This window comes from Palaemon carinicauda, chromosome 3 (assembly GCF_036898095.1).
Source record: "Palaemon carinicauda isolate YSFRI2023 chromosome 3, ASM3689809v2, whole genome shotgun sequence".
Classification (NCBI taxonomy): Eukaryota; Metazoa; Arthropoda; class Malacostraca; order Decapoda; family Palaemonidae; genus Palaemon; species Palaemon carinicauda.
Window position 1 is genome coordinate 114,663,262 of NC_090727.1, and position 18,934 is coordinate 114,682,195.

Sequence of the window (18,934 nt, forward strand, 5' to 3'; positions counted from 1 at the left end):
ATTGTGCAGATTTCTATTATCTATTCATTTAACCAGACTACTTGAACTGAAAAAATGACAAATTCGAAGATAATTTGTATTTTTCCTAACCATACAAACCTTAGCTATTTACAAAGGGTATTACTTTTAGCGTAGCTGAAATGGCGAGCCATTAGAATTTAACGAGGGTGTATTACCCCCGCGCTAGTTAGCGGGGGGGGTAGGGGAGTGGTAGCTAGCTACCCCTCCTCCCCCTCACACACAGGTGAATACTCACTTTCACTTAGAGGTAGGACTTGTCTTGGGGGACAGGGCTGGCGGGCAAATATGTGTAAATAGCTAAGGTTTGTATGGTTAGGAAAAATACAAATTATCTTCGAATTTGTCATTTGTTCCGTAACCGAAATACAAACCACGCTATTTACAAAGGGTGACTTATCCCTTAGGAAGGGTGGAAAGTCCCCAGCCATACTGGCTTTGGCTTTACCCGGGGACTCAGAATCCGAGTGAGTCGCACTCGAGAAAAGGAGTCCCTGCACCTCACAAGTTCCTTGCACCGCAAGGAACCATGTGGCCTACGTAAGCTTGTGTGTGAAGGAAGAAGTGTGACCCGTCTTAGGCAGTTGACCTGGAGTTCCAGAAGGAACTCTGGGTTAGGACGTTCCCAATACCACCTCGTCAGGGTATGGGGGACGCGACAGTATTGACTCCATACTCGGAACACAAGGAAGCATGGTTTACCTGCAGAGGTTCGAGGTCAGCTATGCAGAGACCAGGATGCTGCTTCCCCGTAGAGGGGATGATGAAGAAAGAAGTAAGGGCCAGACATACTTCTTTCGTTCATGCAGACTAAAACCTGATAACAATGCCCTCAACCTTCTGCTACCTGTCCAAAAAGGAGCCTGAGGTTAGACCAGCTGTTGTGTAGCCACCACAGAGCGATAGAAAACGTATCGAGACTCCTGTGGGTCACGCCCTGCAGGAAGCGGGCTGCGAAGGTCATCAGACGCTTCCAGACTCCAGCTTGTAGCACCTGCGTCACAGAGTAGTATTACTCGAAGGCGAGGGACGTTGCGATGTATCCAACATCGTGCTGTAGGGAGACGTGACGGGGGAGGGTCTGAAGACAGGTCGAGATGAATGTCCTTGAGTCCGGGCTGAAGAGGTATACTGGTGACTCTCCCCCCATGTCCTCCTTGTGTTCCCAAATCGGCTGCAACTGAGGCCAAACTGCAGCTGTTCCCAGCGCTAACCTCTCGATTCCTGTACTGGCAAGAAAGAGAAGGTCTTGGGACATCAGACACAGAATGGAGACTCAAAATCTTGAATGAATCGGACCGAAGGGTCGGGACCCTCAGATTCTGAGTCTAGCCAACAACTCAGGAGCGAGCCTGAATGTTGCCTTCCCCTCTTCTTTAGAAAGGGGGGGAGTAGTAAGAGACCAAGAAGATTGCTTACACACTGGCCGTGGCCAGAGTGAGCAGAAGACCCAAGGCGGAATACAATCCGAGGCCTGTCGTAAAAGGGTCTTGAGAAGATCTCTTAAAGGACTAAAAGTCCGAGCCATGCTCCAAGTTGGAGGTCTTCCTCCGACTAGGGCAGGGACGATCGTAGCTTCGCATGAGCGAGAATAGATCCAGCGGGCAGGAAAAAGTTATTCCTTTAAGCCTGAAGGTCAGGGAAAGGCTGAGCGACAGGCTTCATTGCCAAGAGCGGAAAGGAGTTTCCTCCCGCCGAAAGGCAATAAGACCGTTATTGCTGGAGAAGAGGCCTCACGGGAAGAGGTATATCTCCCACGGCACCAACCACCTTAGACTCTTCACTTTGCCTGGGAGACCCCTGTGGATGACTATCGCAGATGACGCGACCTCCGTACCGCGACTGTAGCGGGTTGTCTCTTCTAGAGGAGGAAGCGTAGTGTCTCCAGGCATGAAGCCGAAGCGACGCCCCGGTTCGGGAGAGATGTCGCAGTGTGGTTGCTTGAGTAGCCTGCGCCGTGGGAGAAGCTCTCCCGGGAGTTCCGTCAGGGGAAGCAGAGGGTCCAGAAACCGTTCTGCGCATAGTCCCAGTGGAGCTCTCCCATTGAAAGGTTGACAGACAACCTGGTTTTGTTGAGACCCATTGTCCGCAGACAAAAAGGAGGGAAGACGCAGGCGTCGAAGTTGTCCCACCATCACCGGAATGCATCTTGCCAGAGTCTCGGGGTCTGAGACTGGGGGGAAAACTAGCGGAAGCTTGAGGTTCCAAGCTGTCGCGATCAGGTCCCCCAGATCAGCACTTGCTGGTTACCCAAGGTCAAAGACCCCTAGGTACACTCTCTCTATGAGGCTCTGCTTGGATAGTCTGAGAGAAACATTCCCCTGCCTGGAATGAGAGAGCCGATGGTGGAATTGAGAGAATCTCAATCATCCCGGTATCTCTACTGCAAGATGTGAAGGTGTGAAAATGCGTCCCCTGCTGGTTAGCATGAAGTCGACACGCAACGGGGCGACTTGGCAGGAGCGGTAGGACTGAAGAGGGGCCAGACTAAGGCCCTTAAGCCTGCCTGAATGATGGAGAGGTATCCTTCAGGTCTTGACCATAGGCCTGGACCGGAACATGCCCCCCCCCCTTTCCTTTGACGAGTCCGAGAACCGCATCAAGAATGTGGGGAAAGGACGAGAATATCCACTACCATCAAGAGGCTCCATAGGTCAACACCCATTGCAGGTTTAATAGTTCCGCTGGTCCCATAGGGCCAGGGAGTCCGGTTAAACATTGCCTGAAGCCACCGGAACTTGGATCGCCCCACATGGAACTTATCCTGAGGCGACCGTTCGGACTATAAACGGGTCAATGAGGAAAGAAGAACTAGGAAACGTTCCAAGGTAGGGCTGAAAACTCTGCTTGACTGAGAACAGGTACTGCGACTCTCCTCAGTCTTGCCACAGTCAACCGAAAGGAAGGCTCGGAGGATGTGGTAACAGAATCTGGCGTCCCCAGGTGGTCACCCATCCAAGTGCCGACGTTGCTTAACCTCGCTGGACGGACGAGAAGCGGGGTTTCCAACGTGGTAAGGCGGTTGACTCAATATCATGGCCAGATACTCCAGATGTTGAGGCAGAGGAAGAGAAGGCTCCAAGCAAAATACCATGAGCCCACACTCATGGTCAGCATTCGGAAGCTTTTCCCGGCGCTGAAGAAGGTCGAAACCCGAGCCTACCGGAGTTGACCAGCCCTCCAAACAGCAGAGGAGGCGGAAGTCTGCACCTGAGCGGCCAAGAGGAAGGCAGGGAGAGTTCTCTGGGGAAACAAACCTGCTATGCCACGGCGGGATAGCCACACTGCATCATAAGCAGGAATACTTGCAGTTTAGGCTGAATTCGACGAGCACCCTGGAAGATGGATGGAATGGAAACTGAAAGTACCCGTCCTTCCGATCCAGGGTTAAAGGAGTCCTGTCGCCTCGTTACCAGTCTGATCGATTCTGCTGGTCTACGCTGGCCGAAGTTTGTTCGACAAACTTGATCAGGGCTGAGAGGTCGACTATGGACATCCCCTCTCAGATCCTTCCTTACAAGAAAGGATCGACTGAGGGGGCCGGGGGTGAAGCCGTCGATGATCCTAAGGAAGACCTTCGCCTAAGGTATGGATCATTCTGCCCAACCGGGCAACTCTGCTGATGCTATGGCATAGAGGTTCAGAGACACTGAATTCGCTGACAGAGACGGCAGGCGCGATATCCTTGGCTACTCACAGAGATTGTGCGGGAATGGGCATCGGGAAGCTGTCATTCGGATGAGTAACCTTAAGCATCCTCCCAGCGAAAAAACCTGCAATCCTAGAGTTCGTGAACTCCTTTTAGGACTATGCCCCCCCGGGGGAGTCTCCCGTGCCATCTGTTCCTGACAGGAGGAAACTGCAATTGGACACCTTGTCCCAGTTGTCGTAGCCGATAACTTAGGCCGACGTGGTTGAAAGAAAAGGGAGCTGGAGCCCTGCAGAGTCTGGAAGAAAGCGCCTTGGAGGAGTGAAACCGGAAGTCGATTTACTCCGCACAGCAGATGTTTAAGTCTCTGTCCTTGGGCAAAGACAAAACTCTTCTCAAGGATGGAAGGGTGTCTGAGGTCGTTGACCTCCACAGATGAGACACCCGAAGGAAGCCTTCAGTCAGTGCGTCCAGATGGTAAAACATCGAGCTTGTCCGCAAGTAGATACTTAACGACGAAAGGCCAAGGTGCCTGAGCTCGAGAGGAGGAAAGTACCCTTGATCTTCCTGTAGCTTCCTTGAACCAAACCTCGGGCCGTAACCGAGGAGGGAAAGAACCTGGTAAGCTCCCAGAGGAAGAGGTAAGCAGTCACCCCTTGTCCGATGGAGAAATCTTCAACGGAAAGCCCCCCCGCCAAAAATCCTTCCAGGGCGGGAGAAGGAGAGAGTACTCGTGCAGGAGAGGGGACCCTCGAGACCGACCTCTTGGGAACCAACTTCGCCCTGGGGGAAGTCACCACGAAGTCCACTCCTCTCTTTCTCTTCAGCGTAGGAGAGACAGCCGCTGGTTTGTTACCCTGGCCGGTGAGTGCTGGTTTCATAACCCTCATTAACGCCCGTGCCAGCGGATCAAACCATGTCTGCTGCTCCAAGGACACAGAGTCCGAAATCCTCGCTAAGGTGAAAGGGATCGGGCGATCCTTTGGAGAGGACACGACGGTTCCTGCCTGAAAAGAAGGTGGGAAGAATGCTGTACTGACCTGTCTTCGTCCTGCACTACCAACCTGTGCTTGGATGGAGGTGATCCCGAGTGCCGCCTAGGAGCACGCGTCCCTGCTGCTACCACCGGCTGTGGAATTCGCCGCGAACTATGGTCGCGCGAGGGCGAACGGTCGCGCAAAGGCGAATGGTCGCGCGGGCGCACAGGCGAGTGGTCGCGCGGGCGCGCAGGCGAGCGGTCGCGCGGGCGAGCAGGCGAGCGATCGCGCGGGCGCGCCGGCGAGCGATCGCGCGGGCGCGCCGGCGAGCGATCGCGCGGGCGCGCAGGCGAGCGATCGCGCGGGCGCGCAGGCGAGTGATCGCGCGGGCGCGCAGGCGAGCGATCGCGCGGGCGCGCAGGGGAATGGGCGTGACGGCGAGGGATCGTGCTGCCGCGTAGGTGAAGAAGATCGCTGGCGGTAAGCGATGGCGAGCAGCATGTGTAGGTGAATGATCGCGTGATAGGGTGCGATGGTGATCAGCATCCGCAAGAGGGCGAGCGTTCAGGGTTGTGCGATGAGGAGCAGCATGCGTAAGCGGGCTATCGTGCAGGGTTGTGCGATGGCGAGCAGCATGCGCAGGTGAATGATCGCGTGAAAGGGTGCGATGGTGATCAGCATCTGCAGGAGGGCGATCGTTCAGGGTGGTGCGATGAGGAGCAGCATGCGTAAGCGGCCAATCGTTCAGGGTTGTGCGATGGCGAGCAGCATGCGCAGGTGAATGATCGCGTGAAAGGGTGCGATGGTGATCAGCATCTGCAGGAGGGCGATCGTTCAGGGTTGTGCGATGAGGAGCAGCATGCGTAAGCGGGCAATCGTTCAGGGTTGTGCGATGGCGAGCAGCATGCGCAGGTGAATGATCGCGTGAAAGGGTGCGATGGTGATCAGCATCTGCAGGAGGGCGATCGTTCAGGGTGGTGCGATGAGGAGCAGCATGCGTAAGCGGGCAATCGTTCAGGGTTGTGCGATGGCGAGCAGCATCTGCAGTTGAGGGTCGCGCGATGGCGGTCAGCATCTGCAGTTGAGGGTCGCGCGATGGCGGTCAGCATCTGCAGTTGAGGGTCGCGCGATGGCGGTCAGCAGCTGCAGTTGAGGGTCGCGCGATGGCGGTCAGCAGCTGCAGTTGAGGGTCGCGCGATGGCGGTCAGCATCTGCAGTTGAGGGTCGCGCGATGGCGGTCAGCATCTGCAGTTGAGGGTCGCGCGATGGCGGTCAGCATCTGCAGTTGAGGGTCGCGCGATGGCGATCAGCATCCGCAGTTGAGCTAGTAGCTGGCGAACCATGTTCCTTCAGAAGTGTTGGAGAACGTTGGCGTGCCAGCTGTAACACACGTGGGCGATCTGGAGATCGCTGGCGAGCTGATGATCGCTGACGAGCTGACGATCGCTGGCGAGCTGATGATCGCTGACGAGCTGATGATCGCTGACGAGCAGAAGGCTACGCGTGGAAGCCTGCGCAAAGAAGAAGGGTCCTTGACCCCGACCTGAACCGAAGTTCTAGATCGCGAGGGCGAACGTGGGCGCACAGGGCACGTAACAGGAACCACAGGGAAGATCATCTTGAAAGCGCTGACGAACAGGAGAGCGCTGACGAACAGAAGGGCGCGCAGGGAAACCCTGACACGCAAGGGAAGAACCCCCGTGGGGGCAACCCTTTGCCCCGAAGGGATCGTTGTCCGCCGGGAGACTGATGTCCGTCGGAAGACCGCTGTCCGTCGGGAAGACCGTTGTCCGTCGGGAAGACCGTTGCCCGTCGGAAGACGAGATTAGACTGCTGTCCATCTGCACCAAGACGGAAGATCGAGAAAAAGAAGTTGTAGGCTGCAAACGGAGATTCAAAAAGGCGCCTCAAGCACCCTTATAGGGAGATGAGAGGCCCTTACGACGAGGCGGACGGAGGGCCTTACGGCGAGGGAGGCCAACAGCAACAGCAACAGAAGAAACCTCCGAAGAGGAGTCTCTATGAGTGTACTCTCTCGCGAACGAAAGAGAAACACTTCGTGGAAGAGACTGGTCAGCCAGTGACCTAAGAGGGGCAATCCTCCGAAGAGGAGCTCCTGCAGTTGCCCAGCCCCTTGAGCGAAACTGCAGGTGCGACCGCTCAGCACCAAGAGCATAGTCGCACGAAAAAAAAGGCAAGAGAAGAACCCCCCAAAAGAGGAAAAGCTCAAGCCTGGACAGGAAAAAAACTTCCCTCGGAAGGAAAGTTATCCGCCCAAGGAGGCAAGCCTCCTGACTGTTCTAAAATGAACTGGAGAGCTGTCCGTCGACACGGGAGTACTACCAGTAGAAGGAGACACGCCCCTGACGACAATACAAGGGGGGAGGCAGCAACAGCCGAATCCCCAGGACTCAACCAGACAGCTCACACCGTTGCTATATTACAGAAACGAACTAGATCGGTAACTGTAAAAAAATAAAACAAATAATATTAGTACACATTCATTCCCCCGGGAAGGCTCCGAAGAGGAATCCCGAGGAAAAGGAACAAGAATTACACAACAGGCACGTGCCCTCACAACCACTTACACTCGCGGAAGGAGAGCTGTAACCAAAACAGAATTATAACAATTATAATTATGTAACTATGTAATTATGTAATTTAAAAATGAATGAACACTAAAGAAAAAACGAAAACCCCGAAAGGAATCGTTCTACAAGCTGAAAAATTAACAACTACAATTAGATTCATAAACTAATTGAGACAAAATGTACGGCGTAGCAACCCCACCCACACGGGAAGGAAGCTACAAGGGCGTAGTAAAACATAGTAAAAGGGTGAACGACCTCAAGAGAGAGAGAGAGAGAAAGACCGAAGTCAAACTCGATCGCAACCCATAAAATTAGGCCGTGGTGGCCTAACTGCCGAGGCCTCCACGTAGATATCGTACACTACACACACACATCTGAAAAGGAAACTTACTTATTTCTATACTCAAATATATATACAAACATGAAAACATGTTTACATATATATTGAGTAAAAGAAAAGTAAGCGATTAAGTAAAGACAAAACAGACAATGGCTGCCAAGCGAGGACCAAGACAGAGACGTCTGTCACAGTCCGAGCCAAAAGTGAAAGTGAGTATTCACCTGTGTGTGAGGGGGAGGAGGGGTAGCTAGCTACCACTCCCCTACCCCCCCCGCTAACTAGCGCGGGGGTAATACACCCTCGTTAAATTCTAATGGCTCGCCATTTCAGCTACGCTAAAAGTAATACCCTTTGTAAATAGCGTGGTTTGTATTTCGGTTACGGAACAATTAAATCTTAATAATAGAATATAACAAATTCTAAAACTAATTTGCATCTTTCTTAGCTATAAACACGTGTCCTTTAAAATGGTAACAGTCTTCAGCGGAGCTGGAATGGCTGTTGAAATTGTCGACAAGGTAGTTAACAACAGACACTTTTTTTTACCTTTGGCTCATGCCTGAAAAGGGTGGTTGCCTGGGGAAGTTTCATTTTGAAGGAGTTAGGCTTGTATACCTAGGAAAAATACATATTGCCTTTTACATTTATTTTGTTCCTATCAGTATACAAACCTTTACTTTAAAATAGGGAAACTCACTTATTGCTGAGTAGGTAGTCTAGAACCAAACTGGTAGGTTCTTTCTCTTTCCTAGTATAAACCAGTCTCCCTAGTCTCCCATACAGGAGAAGACATGATGCCAGTAACCTCCTATCAGCCCATTATAGAGATTAGTAGACTGACAGGGACTGGCCAGTATTTGGTTATATACCTAGTACTTGATCAATGAAAGTATATTTCTCCCTGAAGGGGACACACACTCTGGAATGAAATACGTGGCAAATGATAGCTATTCATTCCATCCTCCCACCTCTACTACTTATAGATCCAGTATAAAAAGAATGGTACTCAGAAATGTAGCTTTCCAGCATTGATGTCAGACCCAGTGTGTAATGGTATGAATGCTTCATCCATCACAGGGAAGAGAAAAAGAGCCAGTCATTTGACCTTTCCTCCAGACATACATCGAGCACATTACCATATACAAGATTTTTCCTGTCCCATATGGGAGCTGGGTTGGCTATACAACTGCCACCACAGGGCCAAGAATAAGTGTTGAGGAAATTGTGGGTATACTGTAATCCCAGAATAGAAGGCTGTGAAGGTTGTTTGGCACTCCATAAATTCCTGCATCACCAATCCAACTGCAAGAATCTTCAGTCTAAATTGGCATCAATACTGCTGACTTTGTGACCTCTAGTCCGATAAGGAAGAGTCTTTGACACTCAAGCCTGAGATGTTGAATCCTCTTCAATAGCACCCCAGAGCCCTCACAGGACACAAAAGTATCTCTTCTTGATTACCACCATTCAACACTTCAAGAAGCAAGGGGATTCAGGTCTAAAATCAAGGTCATTTGTTGACTACCTCTGAGTTTAGTTACAAATCAGGCACCAAACTAGAGACCTTCTTCAAATTTTGTGGGATAATTAAGGGTCTTTGCTATTCACAAGCTCTCTTCACCAAAGCTACTGCTAGCAAAAAGACAGTTTTGAGAGTCAGAACTCAGTCTGACGACATTAAAAGGTTCATAGGGAGCATGTGTTAAGACTTAAATGCACGGATCATGTCTACTCAAGGGGCCTGAGGATCTGGAATTGGCAAGACTGCTCGAAGCTCTTCACAAGCAATGATAATTCCCATGAGGAGAAAAGGATGTTCTCTTTGGTCAGAAGATACTGCAAAAGCTGGGCAGTAGCCTTCCAAAGTTGTGACTATGAGGAGCTTCTTGGTGAAGATCGATGAGCAAGTCCATAATCTGCGCTAAAGATGCTCATTCTTGGATAAGCTACATTGACAGGAATATTCAAATTGGGAATATCAATTTTTGAGGAGTGAAAAAATCCCTTAAAAATATATATACACCAAAATGTCTTTCAAAAAATACAATTAATATAAAAGAAAAAATTAATTAACAAAGACAAACATAATGATTGCCACTTCATTATGTTTAATAGTTATCATTATGGCATTAACACCTGACAAGGAAAAGATGAATTATCTGCAATTATTCCTTTCAACATTTCATTACCTTGATCGACTGTGCTGAGATGACCAAGATCTTTTGTAGAAAGATTCCTCCTCAGATGAACCCTGCTGTTTGGTGGATGGGTCTTTATCATACCTGCCGTACTGTTTCCGTTCCACCACAGGCTTCCTCGTACTTCTTTCCACTTTCATTCCAACAAACAGTTCACTAAGAAACAAGGAGAGAACATGGACATGATATAAAATTTTTGGCAGCCAACAAAATTTCTGAAAGTTCTATTTCAATCAATACAGTATATTCCATTTTCTCAGTAAAACTAAATTTTGATTTGAATAGAATAATTAATTGGCAAGTGTGAGATATGAAAGCACTTATAACAGTATTTACTTTGTCCCGCTTTCCTTTAATACATTCAAGGTTAATTGGAAAATTGTGTATAAAATCAAAATCTTTTTGAGTTGAATGTACTACTATGATTTTATTAATGATAGTTTTTAAGAATAAACAATATTCATGGATCTTTCAATAACCTACTAATTTGATAAGTGTGAAATTACCTTAACTGTAGTTATGAAGCTGTTAATCTCATCTGTTTTTATTTTTTCCTATATGGTACCCTATTTTCATCATACCTTTCTATCTTTGCACTTTTAATATTTCTCAACTAATAATTCTCCCTTCTGAAACCTTTTCCATCATTCTTCCCAACATGTATCTAATTAAAAATGACTGAAACTTTACAGCATATTGCAACTACAGTATTAAAAATATCTACACTGTAGTCAGTCAAAAAATTTAAAAGGAAAGTATCTCCTTATCCCCATCAAAGCAAACTATTTCCCTATTGTCTGCACTCAACATAAATACAGCTCAACAGCATAATTAATTTTCTTCCTAAAACCTGATGATACTGGTATTACAACACCATTTCCTTATAGCCTTAGTTCTTTTCCTTATGGATGACCATGTCTTTTGGGTCTTTTAAAGAGCTTCCTTCTTTAACTACAGTGGTGAATCACCCAGCCCTGCTTATATAAACTTGTTCTTGTATCAGTTGTTATTAGTTATGTACTGTTAACAGGTCAACAACAAACATCAATACCTATTTCCAAGCTTCAATATATTGAAAAGATTAGCAGCATGAAAAACCTAAAATCCCTTGCTTTGCTTTGTTGTAAATTTATAATCTAAAAATATGTTATGATATTTTAAGGAGATAAAAGACATTGTAGTATTGTAGTGTCTAAATCACATCCCTAATGCACTACCTCCACAATTACAGAAAGTCTCCTACATATGATCAAGGTGTGTTTTAAAAGTTAGTTCTCAAGTTGAAAAGTTCTGAGGTCCAACATAATGATAACTCCTAACCCCTACACTCAACTGTTCTTGGTTAGTTAGCATACATATGCATAAAAATTTCTAAAACTATTTCTACCTGAAATACTTTCAAAATAAGTACAACAGATTATTTTGTATTCGGTTTTACTTTTATTCAAAACATTTTCCATTTATTTCATGCACAGGTTTCACCTTTGAAAATTCTCATCTTGGATATCTACTATTGTAAGTAAAGAACATTATTTCCTTTCGTGAATAGTGGAACATGAACACAATAGTTTTCTAACCTGAGATTAACACTTGGTTTCTCCTCTAAAGAGGTTTCAGAAGCATGAGATTTCAGGGTTGATAAAAGTTCTGATTCTGTAGTATTCACATCACCACCTAGACTCTCAGCTACGTCTCTAGCAGCCACAACCAGCTCTGGTTCTGAAAGAAATAACAGAATTCTGAAATATAAAAAATAAACCCTTTTCAAATTGGCCAAAAAAAAAAAAAACTTAATTTCCTGTCTTTATTATCAGTACCAGCAGTACTAGCAGTACCAGCTGAACTCGGTTGAGTCCCTTGTTAGGCTGGAGGAACGTAGAGAGTAGAGGTCCCCTTTTTTGTTTTGTTTCATTTGTTGATGTCGGCTACCCCCCAAAATTGGGGGAAGTGCCTTGGTATATGTATGTGATTATCATGGAAATGTTTGGGATGTACAGTATTTTGTCTAAATGACTGACATAATCTTATGTACTGTATTTATTATTAATGAAGCATATTGAATTTTTATTCTTTACTTTGGGAGAATGTACTACAATATCCACTCAGTTTAAAGCCAGAATCTCCTATTGCATCTGAAGCAAATTCTAACTTTTTCTTTATTACGTAGACTAAAATGGCTTTAAATAGTTTACTCAGAAATATACAAATATACAGAGTTTACTTTAATAAAAGGGAATAACTTTTACACCATAACAGACATTAGGTTCGGAAAATTCTTCAACCACAGTAATACTGTACCTTTGCTTTGTAATATCCATACACATTACATAAATTGCATGACAGCAGACATACTCTAATAAAGATATCTTATATTTTTACTATTACTTCTCATACATAGCTTATTTACTTCCTCATTTCCTATCCTCAGTGGGCTATTTTCCTTCTGGGGCCCTTAGGCTTCTAGCATCCAGCTTTTCCAACTAGGGTTGTAGCTTAGCTAGTCATAATAATATTAATATTGTTAATAATAATAATAATAATAATAATAATAATAATAACAATAATAATAATGATGATAATAATAATAAATAAAATTTGCAAGATATCATGTATCAAAATGGTGATCTATAGTTACAATGTTAGTGCATATACAATTTCCCAATATCACTGTCAACAGAAAAACAAGCTAAATAACTCAAAACAGACAACAAAGATATAAATAACATATATTAAAGATTTTCCTATCTCTATTTTACACAAACTAAACTACAATTCAATTCTATGAAATTCCTTATAATACAGATAGCTTGTCGAAACATAAAACATAATTAGTGATGATTACCAATTCGAATGTCTGGAGAAGGCTCTGGTGTAGAGACTACATCTTTTTCCTGTTCCTGCTTCTCTTTTTTGGTGCGCTTGGGTCTAGCTATTGGTTTGGATAGCTGTAATTTTGAAAATGGCTCAACTGGCACTGGATCTGCCTGACAAAAAAAAATGTGTTTAGTATATCTTATTGTGGTTAGACAAACTGAAAAGTTACCTGAATCCTATAAATTCTTTATAATCCTGGAATAAAATTGCTAGTAAATAGAAATCATATTCAGTGCCTTTCTTTAAATCGCTCAGCACCTAATGATAAAATAAATTCTAGAAGTACTGTACATAAATAAAACCCAAATCTGGTGAACAATGTATTTTATGAACAATATTGAGACCGCATGTTCAATTAAGTATGGAAAATGCTAAAGACAAGAGACATGAAAATTCTTTTGAGAAATATACTCTATTCCTCAAGTTTTTTTTAAGTAAATATACTCTATTTCTCAAGATTTCTTTTAAACAGTAAATACACTCTATTCCTCAAGTTTTTTTTTTTCTTTTTTTCCAAACAGTACTGTGATTACATTCATAACAACTAAATACGGAGCTTCTAACATCCTGCTAAGTAGACAATTTCCTCAATAAACCCCTACTAAATAATTAATAATACACAGATCATTTGAATAACTTTTATAGCAGTGGGTCTTATCCAGCAATAAAGAATGGCAGTTCATGGCAGCAAGTAATTTCACAATTCTGATAAAATACTCAACAGATTTCACCTATGTAATATTGTTTGACTTATCTAAATACTATTTCATATTCATATTCTGCACTATGTTCCTTTGGCAACATCTTGTGATTGTTTTCAAGTTTAACCCTTATATTAGAACAGTACTGTTCACTGTACTGTAGTGTAATAACTTTGACAAAATTATCTTTAATTTTAGGCAACGTAACCGAAAGTACCAGATTACAGTATAAGTACAGTATTGTTTAACAAGTGCTAGTTTCCAAAGTCCTTTCTTCACATTTGCATAACAACCAAGGTACAGTATCTCCTTTATCTCTGGTAGTAGCATGTTCATCATTAATTTTTATGTATGTAAACTAATTGCACAAACCTTACCTTGTCCATGCCATGCATTTCTAATTGCTTTTCTAAAAACGGTTCTGACATTTCATGAATAGGTTAGTGTATTTTTCTAAGTATAATGTATAGCCTTGCTTGCAATAATAAGGAACTATAAAATTCCTAAAAGCCTGAATAATGGCTAGCTCATAAAGGTGATCATCTAGTAACTTTTCTGATCTAATTCCTGTGATAACACAGGAAGACGGGCGACTAACTACAAAGCTGTTCTTGTATCATATGTACATATTACTGCATTCCTTTACTCAGCTCTTAAAAACTCTCGATGGTCTTGTTCCATTTTGAGAAAAGTTTAGTGTCACCCAAGAAAAGCCAATACCATATTGATGTTTACGGATTGCCAACCACCTTAGAATTTCAGTAACTGTACTGTATGCTGCCGTCATTACTGGGCCACATTAGCAAGGGAATAAAGAGCAAACAGGAAAACTGTCTACCAAGAACTAGAGTATGGAAATGGGGAGATTTGCACAGAAAAAACACAGTTAAAGTTATCGGGAACAACTGCAAATCCTTTCTTCTTTCTTAATACCCTTCACAAACAATGAACTGTCAAAACATTTATCAAAATGAAAAATCCAGGAGATTAAAACAGCTAGATGAGGACACGAGAACGACAGCTGTACTATCCGGCAGCTGAAAACAAAGCGGGAGCTCAATGTCTGTCGGGTGGCCAGGCCTTAACTGCCAACCTCAAGCTAACTATTGCATCCTTGTTTAGTTTTAACAGCTGTTAAAGCATGCTCTTACTAAAGGACAAATATTTGTATTTGTATAGGAACAATCATCATCTTAATGCACTCTTGTAAGATAATAAAAGCTGCACTGTATCTTAACCCTTTTACCCCCAAAGGACGTACTGGTACGTTTCACAAAACCCACCCCTTTACCCCCATGGACGTACCGGTACGTCCTTGCAAAAAAATGCTATAATTTTTTTTTTTTTATATTTTTGATAATTTTTTGAGAAAATTCGGGCATTTTCCAAGAGAATGAGACCAACCTGACCTCTCTATGACAAAAATTAAGGCTGTTAGAGCAATTTTAAAAAAATATAATACAAAATGTGCTGGGAAAAAAATAACCCCCTGGGGGTTAAGGGTTGGAAATTTCCAAAGAGCCCGGGGGTAAAAGGGATAAAAAGGGATACTATCAGACTGAAGACCCTATAAGTTTTCTTTCCCACCGTTATCCCTACATTAAGGAGTCTGTTGCCTGATGCGCCCTCTCCAATGCCTTCTATCAAAGGCATCCTCTTCCACCAAACCTCCTCTCTTAATATCATTCACCATATTTGGCCATCTAATTCTCTGCCTCCCTCTCAATCTTCTCTCCCTAACAGGTTCCTCACAAGCCTTCCTAACTCCCTCCTCATCGCCATCCATCCTCAACACGTGCCCACACCATCTAAGGCGTGGCACTCTTATCACCTCCGTAATCTTTACTATGCCTGCCATTCTTCTTATTTCATCATTTTCAAATATTTCAAGCACCAATATTCCCATAATCCACCTCAGCATTCACAAGCTTTGCTTCCATACATTAACAGAGGTCTTATTATGGTGCTATAGATCTTAACTTTTAGCTTGATTGGTATTTGCTTAACTTTTAACTTGATTGGCATTTACATATCACATACCACTCCTCCTACCTCCTTCTACTTCCCCAAGGCTGTTTTTATCCTATTTTCAACTTCAGCCTCACATCCTACTTCCACCTTATAGTAAATGCAAATTATCTAAATTGTTCCACATGTTATACAACCGAGCCTCTACTTTCATGTGTGGCTATCCTCTCCCTACTTTCTTAATGCTCCCCATAGCTTTAGCCGTATCTCAAGCCATCCCCCTCTAAAATCTCTTGCCACTGTACAGCCTTTCTTCAGTAAGTCTTCCTCATTTTCAGCAGTAATCACCAAATCATCTGCAGATAGCAACTCTTACAACTCTTAATTTCTTATCTCTTCTCTTTAAACATCCATAACTATCACAAATAACGATGCACTTAATGCTGACTCCTGTTATAATCCAACACTAAATTAAGAGGTTTCTGTCTCCCCAACAGCTATGATTACTTTTGTTCTTGTTCTTTTGTACATCATCTCTACCATTCTAACCAACTTCTCTGTGACTTTCTTCTTCCTCAATAATTTCTTTACAGTAATATTTCCTGCTTCTTATTTTTCATAAATTCCATTAAATTCCTTTTACCAAGCTGTCCAGGCTACTTTACCTTTGTCTAATTAAAAAATTCTTTTAGCTACCACTATATCTAAAAGATGACTTAATGGTTTAGTTAAACAACTACAAAACAACAACAACAATAATAATAATAACAACAACAACAACCTGAATTGAGATAAAATCAAATTAAATACCCTCAGGGAGAAAGGTTCTTACATGCTCATCATGATGTGAATGTTAATGATAAAGAATAAATACTACATGTCATTCCTTACCCTACTCCTTAAATCGAGTTAAATTACAGGAGAGATAGGGTATTTATAGACATGTAAAATCTACAAGTACAAATCAGTGCATGAACTTTTTCATTTTTGCATAAAAATCATGATAGATTTTTCATCAAGATACTCAACAAGACAACACTACAAATTTGTGTTAGAATATCAGACAACAATCACTTACTGTTGCTAGAGATATCAGAAGATCATTTAGCTTTTTCTTAGCTGCTGCTCGCTTCTCATCTTTAATACTTTGAGTGGGTGCAGTGTCCCGTTGCTCCAGAGGAGTTTCAGTATTTTGTAATGCCTCAACTTTAACCTCTTCAGATTTCTTGGATTCAACAGCCTGTTCCTTCACAAGCACCTCAGGACTCTGTTGGGCTTCTACTTTTATCTCTTCAACTTTCTTGGATTCGATAGCCTGTTCCTCTAGGACCACAGCAGGACTCTGTTGGGCTTCTACTTTTATCTCTTCAACTTTCTTGGATTCAATAGCCTGTTCCTCTAGAACCACAGCAGGACTCTGTTGGGCCTCTACTTTTATCTCTTCAACTTTCTTAGATTCGATAGCCTGTTCCTCTAGAACCACAGCAGGACTCTGTTGGGCTTCTACTTTTATCTCTTCAACTTTCTTGGATTCGATAGCCTGTTCCTCTAGAACAACAGAAGGACTCGGTTGGGCTTCTACTTTTATCTCTTCAACTTTCTTGGATTCGATAGCCTGTTCCTCTAGAACAACAGAAGGACTCGGTTGGGCTTCTACTTTTATCTCTTCAACTTTCTTGGATTCGATAGCCTGTTCCTCTAGAACAACAGAAGGACTCGGTTGTGCTTCTACTTTAATTTCTTCAATCTTCTTTGATTCGCTACCCTCCTGTTCTATAGAAGTTTGGGTTTTCTGTTGTAATTCTACTTTATTTTCTAACTGCTCACTTTCTTGTGCTTTCTCTTTCAAGTCCAGTTCTTTCTTATTACCAGGAGGATCTTTACTGCCTGATGCATTATCAGGGGGTACTGTGCTAAGTGGCCGACTTTGGTAGTTGTGTCCATATCTGAAAATAAAAAAAAAGCATTTTCAATTTCAAATTTATTATTTCCATGCTTATCCAATTACCTTGTGCTATATGCTTCAAAATGCAAGCTTCCCAAAAATAAAAGTAAAAAAAATTTTTTTTTTCTAAAGATTATGACAAGGCAAAGTTAGTTAATTAATTTCACCGCTAGGAGGTGTACGATAAAATTTTGTTTACAAAACAAATTTACTTCTGGACCTACTACAGGGGAGGTGTAGGGTATGTATGAATACTGGATAAATCTTGATATAATAAATTCTAAAATGTAAATTTGCTTTATACCTATGAAGCTTGCAGAATATTCATATGCTGAATATAGTTGGAGGGAGGGATTGGGATAAATTACTATGGACAGTTAAAATCCACCTCTATTGTAAAGAAAAAATCTTGTCTTTAGTTGTCACAGATTGCGGATGGTGAGAGTTTTGGTACACCTTTTAGTGCAAGTACTGTAGCACAAGAAGCACTGTAGGTAAAACTTACTGTGTACACAAGCAAGAGTAAATTTTCTTGAGCTGCAAACTTTACCATACTGTACAGTAAAGAAAGGACAAGCCATAATGAAGCTTAGAAACTTGAAAATGTAAAGATATGTTCATTGCACACTACACAAAAATTTGTATGATTACATTCCAAAAAAAAAAACTAAAAACCATGAAATTAAGAAATTAAGAGGGAGGGAAAGGAAAGAATCTCTTAGGTTAAGTTAAAATCTCCCGAGCAGTGACTAAAGGACTTAAAGTACAGCATAAATCATATAGGCTATGATTTGAACAGAATTTCTAACAGAATGAGGTAAATATTGAATTACATCTCTACTAGATTGCTCTTAGACGGGAACCAAATTATTCATATCACTATAAAAAAAAAATATTCAAGTAAAGAAATGTATCTGAGTAGGCTTTTAGTCTTGAAATAATTTCTAGCCATAAATTCACGTAGAAAAGTCAGAACCATATACTGTAGTTAGAAGTGGAACATGATAACGGTCATACTGTACTTCACTTACCCTCTTAATAGAAGCAACAGCTGGATGAAAGATTTTACAGATAATTCTTTGAACACAAAGAAGGCAAGGAAGTCTGGAAAAATCTCAATATTACATCTAAATTTCCAAGGATATGATTGCATATTTGATGTCTTAGACTGTTAGATAGATCCAGTTTAGTACAGTATGCCTGAGTATGGAAATCTTTCGTAGAACTACAAGTATAACCATTAATGGATATGAATAGCATATCTCAGGATTCGGAAGAAGTTAATGATAATCTAGAAAGATATTGATACTGGAATTCCTCTAAACCTATACCACTTCAAGTACCGGGTACTGTTCCTTGACACTGATACAAGGTGCTGATGGATTGTCTCTTAGAGGTAATAATTGACTTGGAGTGCCTTAAAAAACCCCAAGCACGGAGCAGACTAAGGAGTGATTTCAAGCAATTTTGATGTAGATCCTTATAAACCCTTTTGTTATTACTTTATCAATTGTGAAGCATGCACTTCCACGTATACAGCATATGAATATTCAGAATGATTCACTGAAATTAATAAAGTACAGAATAGCAATAACAATGTTTATCAAATCCTGCATTGTATATTAAATGGGGCCATTACCTTATGCAACAACCATTACTGATATTTAGCAAAC

General features: G+C 42.9%; 1 protein-coding gene across 1 annotated transcript in view; it reads right to left on the reverse strand.

Moving 5' to 3' along the window:
* LOC137638413 (small ribosomal subunit protein mS31-like) overlaps positions 1 to 18,934 on the reverse strand; it is a 37,696-nt gene that overhangs the window by 2,774 nt on the left and 15,988 nt on the right. Inside the window, exons 2-5 of the mRNA XM_068370462.1 lie at positions 16,395 to 17,262; positions 12,616 to 12,757; positions 11,351 to 11,492; positions 9,765 to 9,929 (exon numbers count right to left, since the gene is read on the reverse strand). Coding sequence (XP_068226563.1) covers positions 9,765 to 9,929; positions 11,351 to 11,492; positions 12,616 to 12,757; positions 16,395 to 17,262 — 1,317 coding nt within the window. The remainder of the gene's footprint in view (positions 1 to 9,764; positions 9,930 to 11,350; positions 11,493 to 12,615; positions 12,758 to 16,394; positions 17,263 to 18,934) is intronic.